Raw genomic sequence first — 7,300 nt, 5'->3', positions numbered from 1 at the left:
GCGTTAAAACCTGTTGGTATAACCAAATAGCCCCTCAATTTAAAAAAATATATATATATATTAAAAAACATAAAATTTTTAGCGTAACATGAAAAACTGCAATATAAATAATAAATAGTATTCCATGGAGTGAGGTTTGGAAATGATATTTAATGCTTATCCAGAACAAAAATACAGAACAATTTCTGATTTTGATTCTGTTAAACTTTAACCTTTATCTTTCCTCTTTACTTCTAGATTTTGGCTCTCTATTTGACTTGGAGCATGACTTACCAGATGAATTAATCAACTCTACAGAATTGGGACTAACCAATGGTGGTGATATTAGCCAGCTTCAAACAAGTCTTGGCATAGTACAAGATGCAGCCTCTAAACATAAACAGCTGTCAGAATTGCTACGGTCTGGTAGTTCCCCTAACCTCAATATGGGGGTTGGTGGCCCAGGTCAAGTTATGGCCAGTCAGGCCCAACAGAACAGTCCTGGATTAGGTTTGATAAATAGCATGGTCAAAAGCCCAATGGCACAGGCAGGCTTGACTTCTCCCAACATGGGAATGGGCACTAGTGGACCAAATCAAGGTCCCACACAGTCCTCAACAGGTATGATGAACAGTCCAGTAAATCAGCCTGCCATGGCAATGAACACAGGGATGAATGTTGGCATGAATCCAGGAATGTTGGCTGCAGGCAATGGACAAGGGATAATGCCTAATCAAGTCATGAACGGTTCGATTGGAGCAGGCCGGGGGCGACCAAATATGCAGTACCCAAATCCAGGCATGGGAAATGCTGGCAACTTAATGACTGAGCCACTGCAGCAAGGCTCTCCCCAGATGGGAGGACAAACAGGATTACGAGGCCCCCAGCCTCTTAAGGTAAGTGCAGTTTTGGTTTGTGTGCATGGTCAATACACATCTGAGTGATTCAATGTTGGAAGGGCTTTAGGTCAGTTATTTATTCTTTTATTTTTTTATTTTTTTTGTTTTTTTGAGACAGAGTCTCGCTTTGTTGCCTGGGCTAGAGTGAGTGCCGTAGCATCAGCTTAGCTCACAGCAACCTCAAACTCCTGGGCTTAAGCAATCCTTCTGCTTCAGCCTCCCGAGTAGCTGGGACTACAGGCGTGCACCACCATGCCCGGCTAATTTTTCTGTATATTTTTAGTGGTCCAACTCATTTCTTTCTATATTTTAGTAGAGACGGGGTCTCGCTCTTGCTCAGGCTGGTCTCAAACACCTGGGCTTAAGCAATCCTCCTGCCTCAGCCTCCCGAGTAGCTGGGACTACAGGCATGCGCCACCATGCCCGCCTAATTTTTCTATATATTTTTAGTTGTCCAATTAATTTCTTTCTATTTTTAGTAGAGATGGGGTCTCGCTCTTCCTCAGGCTGGTCTCGAACTCCTGAGCTCAATTAAACAATCCGCCCGCCTCAGCCTCCCAGAGAGCTAGGATTACAGGCGTGAGCCACCATGCCCGGCCAGCTTTTCTTTTTTTAAAAGCCAATTTTCTTAGCTTTATTAAATAGAGAATGCTAAATATATTTTTAAAAATCTTTTAACCTTTTAAATGTGTGCTCTCTATACACAATTAAGATACAAGCTCACATGCTTTGGTGCTTATTCTTCTATATTTTTCTTAAAATATTCTATCCCTTTTTCTTTTTCTTTTTCTTTTTTTTTTTTGTTTGAGACAGAGTCTCACTCTTTTGCCCGGGTTAGAGTGAGTGCTGTAGCTCACAGCAACCTCAAACTCCTGGGCTCAAGCGATCCTCCTGCCTCAGCCTCCCGAGTAGCTGGGACTATAGGCATGCGCCACCATGCCCGGCTAATTTTTCTGTATATTTTTAGTTGTCCAATTAATTTCTTTCTATTTTTAGTAGAGACAGCGTCTCGCTCTTGCTCAGGCTGATTTCAAACTCCTGAGCTCAAACAATCCGCCTGCCTCGGCCTCCCAGAGAGCTTATCCCTTTTTCTTAACATGGGATCATGCTGCCAGTGCTTGGCATGTAGTTAGTTATTTGTTGAACAGGAGATGGCTTCACTTGGAAGATGAAATTGGGGATGGGTGTGATTTTCACAAGTAGTCAGAAGCAAGTTCTCTCTGTAAGAGGAGTGATTTGAGCAGGCATTAGGACTTCTGTATTCCTGAGAACCTAGATGGAGAGAGAGAATGCAAGTATGAATTTAAGACATAAGAACAAATGGTGAAGAGGTTGAGTTCACATGTAGGTATACAAAAGCCCTTAGATATTTTTTGCTACATAGTAAAGAATATTGACAACTTAGGAAAGAATTCTGTTTAGCATCCCTGCGCTGCGGATTTTCCCTTTCTGGCACTTTGACGTTGCCGTGTCAGCGTTGTTTACTTAGACTACTTGGGAGTAAGAACCAGAAACAGGAAGGTAAATTACTAAGTACCTTTCTAGGTTCTGGGAACACAGCTATGAAGAGATGAAGTCCTTGTCCCCACTATATTTATATTTAGTGGGAAGAGGAGGGATGACAGTTAACTTTTACTGCTTGATAAAATATTTATTGATTCTTAGTTTTGGTGCTGGACGTAGAGCAGTGAGTGAATGTCGTGTAACTTACTTTGTAGTGTGCACATAAAATACATATTTAGAGTATGCCAGGTAAGTGCTATGAAGAAAAAGTAAGGAAAGGCTCATTGGAAGACTGCCTACGTGGGGGGTGGGGCACTGTCCTAGTTATAATCTAAATTTCTTGCACCAGCATTGTTTCCAGGTCTGGGTATATATCAGTGGAAAAAACAAAATCCCTGTCCAAAATCCCTGTGGAGCTTATTATATTTTAACATGGGGGAATGCAAATACTAAAATTTTATTATTGGTGATATTTTATTTCCTTATTTTAATGAATCCCAACTAATTGATAATTGTAAAACACTTAGTCCCTGACATATGAGAGCTCTAAGTGTTTAATAAATAAAATTTAAAGTTATTGGGGTATATGATGAGACCCACTTAATATACAAGTAAGTGTTTTTATGAAATAACTTATTGTCTGTGTGTGGCAGAGAAGTCTTTTCTATATTTTCCTATTGAAGATTAAAATAAATTCAAGTCAAGATGTTCAAAAAGTGATCTTGTAGAGTTAACTGTACTCATTATATTTCTTCTTAAACTCCTCCTAAAGAGTTGTGGTGATACTTACCAATCAGGAATAAAGGTAAGGAAGTTTTCAGTGAGATGGCGTTACTTGAATTCTGCTGGCAAATGACATCAGCTTTTGTGCAGTTCTTTTCATTGATGGGTCTGTGGTTCAGGATGTGCAGGCAGGTTATGATATTACCACTATACCAGTCTTCTAAAGTCTGACTGATGGCAGTTTATGGGAAGAAACTTGGATCATACTATTACCCTCATCTTTTTTTTTTTTTAAGTCAACATAAAACAATCATACAGAATGTATTATATGTTAAGATTTTTTCTAACTGATTATTTCAGAATGGTACAGTGAGAGGTGGAATAGTGCACAGATTTTGAACCGTACTACCTGAGTCATATCTGGGCTGTACCAGTCTTCCTTCTCTTTAGCTGTATATTGGGAATCTTCTCAGTAAAGCATTTCCTTCTCAAATAATTTCACAAGGCAATATGTTTGCCCCCTGAAAAATGCCAATGACAAGAAATTTTTGAAAATTCTTTTCCCCGATTGCCTTCTTTGTGTATAAAGGAGGGAATGAAGTTAACTAATAAAAGTATCATTAGTTAATGGTTTTGGCCCTGGAGCTATTATACTGCCTGGGTTCAAAATGGGCTCAGCCACTTACTTAGTAGCTATGTTACACTTGCTAAGTTGCTTGCTGTACCTGAAATGCCATATTTTGATGGATTTTAAATAGGAGGGTTTCATGTCCCAAATTACAATCTAGATGGATGTGGTTTTAGGTGTGGAAAATCAATTTAAGAGGAATAGGCCCTAATGAGGTGATGAGGCCCTAAATTAAGGCAATGGAGTAACAGGAATGAGTATGAAAAACAATGATGTTTAGGATGTAGTGAAGGTTTGAGGGGTCTCGAGTTATCTTTGTTTACTGTTAATTCCCCAGTGCTTTAACAGTGCCTCGCATATATAGCATGAATATGGATACATAACATGAACATTTATTGAAGCTAGTAGGTAGTAGGAAATACCTCAATGTCATTTAATTTTGTTTTTATTATTTGTTGAATCTTGAATCACAGATACAGTATTGATTGGTGTTACTCTACTGTGGTGCCAGCAAGTCTTATTAGGACCTGTAGGGATGTGTTAAATGTTCCTAAACTGTTAAATTCTTCGTTTTGGGTTCTGCTTTTTATTATTCCTGTTTGTCAGTATATGTCCCTATCATGTGTTTTTTCGTGTTCGCGTGTTCTCTCTGCTTTGAGTATATTGGAAACTTAGAGGCAACCTGTAGAGTCAGATTTGTTTTAAAAAGAAAAAAAGTCCCCTATAGGCCTTTTTTCTTTTAGTGTGGCTTTGTCGTCCTCTGCATTTTCAGTTGAGCTGGCTAACTATATGGTGGTGGGTAGTTAAACATCTGGAGCACATTAGCTGTAGAGAAGGAGACAAGATCAAATAACTAACTACAGTGTAACAGAAATTAAGTACAATGTATTCCCTTCCTATTATATATAGTGGGGGAGTAGAGAAAGGCCTTTAAGAAATAGAAGAGGTCATGATGAGGAAGTTGTTTTTTTATTTCCTAACTCTGGCAGCAGAACTCTGAGGGAGATGGAAAAGCAAAGCCTGGGAATAGTTTGTTGATCAGGGTGATCAAAAGTGTCAGGAATCAGTTACTTTCATCTGATCAGCAGTCAGGGCAGTCTATGAATTTGAGACGGTAGAATGAGTTTGGAGTTTATAGGTAATGCATCCTGATTGAGGGAACAAGCTATGTCAGGAAAGGGTTGAAATTCGGTTGGTCTAGGCAGGCAAGGCCTGTGACCAGTCATGAAGGACCAGATTGTAGTGGGATGTATTTGAATACAGACATTATGTTTATTAGCAAGAGACATTAAGGCAACTTACAAATTCCAACATTCTATTTACTCAAATAATGGACTCTTAAAAGTATAATTTATTGTCTCTTGGTCTTTTATTGATAGAGTGGCTTTCATGTTATATCTATTATGAATTTCCATGGTAATAGGAAAGAAGCGAAATACAACTCCCCCGCACATAGGCATGCATATTATCGGAGCTGTATTAGATTAACATTTACCTTCTTCACTGTACTTTAAAAGCATATGTAGCAGCAGCCACATTGGAAACTACCAAAAGTAGCCTGAACTTCTTTTCAACCTATCCCTATAATCTTACTGGCCAGATTTACTTAGAAAATTCTAATTATTGGAGGCTGAATCAGAGTAAGTTTTTTACTCTGGGCTTCCCATTCAGGCCACCTTATTCTTTTATGCTTTGATCCAAACCATGCCATTTTCCCCATTCTCATTCCCCCACCATCATGAGAACATTGGGCACGTTATTTACCTCTTAGTCTCTAATCTCATCTGGAAAATGTAAATGTTTTTTAACTATTTTCTTTTTTTTTTATTTGCCTTCTCACCGAGGGCAAACGAACTGGTAAAAATGTCGTTGATAGGCCAGGTGCGGTGGCTCACGCCTGTAATCCTAGCTCTCTGGGAGGCCGAGGCTGGCGGATTGTTTGAGCTCAGGAGTTCGAAGCCAGCCTGAGCAAGAGTGAGACCCCATCTCTACTAAAATTAGAAAGAAAGTAATCGGACAACTAAAAATATATAGAAAAAATTAGGCGGGCATGGTGGCGCATGCCTGTAGTCCCAGCTACTCGGGAGGCTGTGGCAGGGGGATCGCGTAAGCCCAGGAGTTTGAGGTTGCTGTGAGCTAGGATGACACCACGGCACTCTAGCCCGGGCAACACAGTGAGACTCTGTCTCAAAAAAAAAAGAAAAAATGTCATTGATATAGATATGCAAAGTATAGATAAATGCATGTGATTTGAAGAACTGAAATTTATTTATAGAGGTTCAAATAGTTTATGTCTTTCATAGTTTCTGTTTTCCTTTTATAGTTTCTGTTTTCCTCAGTCAATGAGATGATGGGGCTACAAAGACAAATGAACCGAGGTTCTTTCCCTTTTGTGCATAGTCTGTGCATAGAAGAGGCATGCATTTTAGCAGATTATTTTATCACCTATTTTGTATTATAAACAAAGACAAGAACACTTGTGGCAGAGTAGAAAAAGCTCAGGTAGCATTTGAAATTGCAAGGATGAGTAGAATCTGCAGGTCTTAGTTGTGATCGTACCACCTAAGTAAGCAACAGAAAATGAAAATTAAATTGCCTTTTTGTGAACTTTGTATTTATTTCCTTTACAGGTTAACATCAAGGAGTGAAATAGGAAAGGAAGTATACCACTGCTCGGTTGTAGGGAAAAGGAAAAACTTAAGACAAATGCTAGAGCCTCTAGAGCATGATACTTTCAGATTTATAAGTAATCAGTACAGGAAGTAGTAAGATAAGGAGTGAAGCCTCATGAAGGCCTTGGTATACCATGGTGTTTTGTTTTTTTTTTTCTTTCCTTTCATTAATAAAACAGATTAAGACAGAAGGCAGACAAACCTGTTAGACACAGTCCACAGAAGCAGTGATGAGGGGTTTGAATTAAGACAGTGACAGTGGGCAGGGATACGTGGGAGGGGTGTGTGTGCATGTCTGTGTGTTTGCGTGTGTTTAGAGGTAGACTTGCAAGACCCTTTGATAGGATTGGGTCTGCCATAGAGGGATAGAAATCTGCTATGACTTTTTCTTTTTTTCTGTGACCTTTTTATAGAAGTATGACTCTTTTAATTGAGCGGTAGCTGTAGTATCCTGAGTTACAATTCTGAGTGCTTGCTGTATGTTTCTAGTGGGTGGTAATTGGTTTACAGTTGGGATGCTATGTGTAAGAATAGAATTGGGCCCGGGGGGAGGGTGGCTTTATGTAAGCTGACCCCAGTTTGAATTATTTAAAATGACTTTAAAATACTTATGTAGTTAATTTGAGAGATTAATGAAAATGGACTTTTTATGACCATAAGTTTCATCCTTGTTATCAGTAAAACATCTGGTTTTTGAATAATTAATACTCTATTCTTTTTCAGTTAATGATTTATAGTATGATGGCTCCAGGTAAACTTAACATAAATACAGGAAAGAACCTACTTTTTAAAATACATACAAGTTGGCCGGGCGCGGTGGCTCACGCCTGTAATCCTAGCTCTCTGGGAGGCCGAGGCGGGCGGATTGTTTGAGCTCAGGAGTTCGAAACCAGCCT

At 39.2% G+C, this 7,300-nt stretch overlaps 1 protein-coding gene across 1 annotated transcript in view; it reads left to right on the top strand.

The window, feature by feature from the left end:
* The window catches only part of EP300 (E1A binding protein p300), an 86,940-nt gene that overhangs the window by 24,075 nt on the left and 55,565 nt on the right, over positions 1–7,300 (top strand). Inside the window, exon 2 of the mRNA XM_012638161.1 lies at positions 238–875. Within this exon, the coding sequence (XP_012493615.1) occupies positions 238–875 (638 nt within the window). The remainder of the gene's footprint in view (positions 1–237; positions 876–7,300) is intronic.

The sequence above is a fragment of the Propithecus coquereli genome, unplaced genomic scaffold, assembly GCF_000956105.1.
Source record: "Propithecus coquereli isolate 6110/MARCELLA unplaced genomic scaffold, Pcoq_1.0 Scaffold126, whole genome shotgun sequence".
Lineage (NCBI taxonomy): Eukaryota > Metazoa > Chordata > Mammalia > Primates > Indriidae > Propithecus > Propithecus coquereli.
The sequence above is the reverse complement of the archived record's forward strand: the minus strand, read 5'-3'. Positions and strand labels throughout refer to the sequence as shown.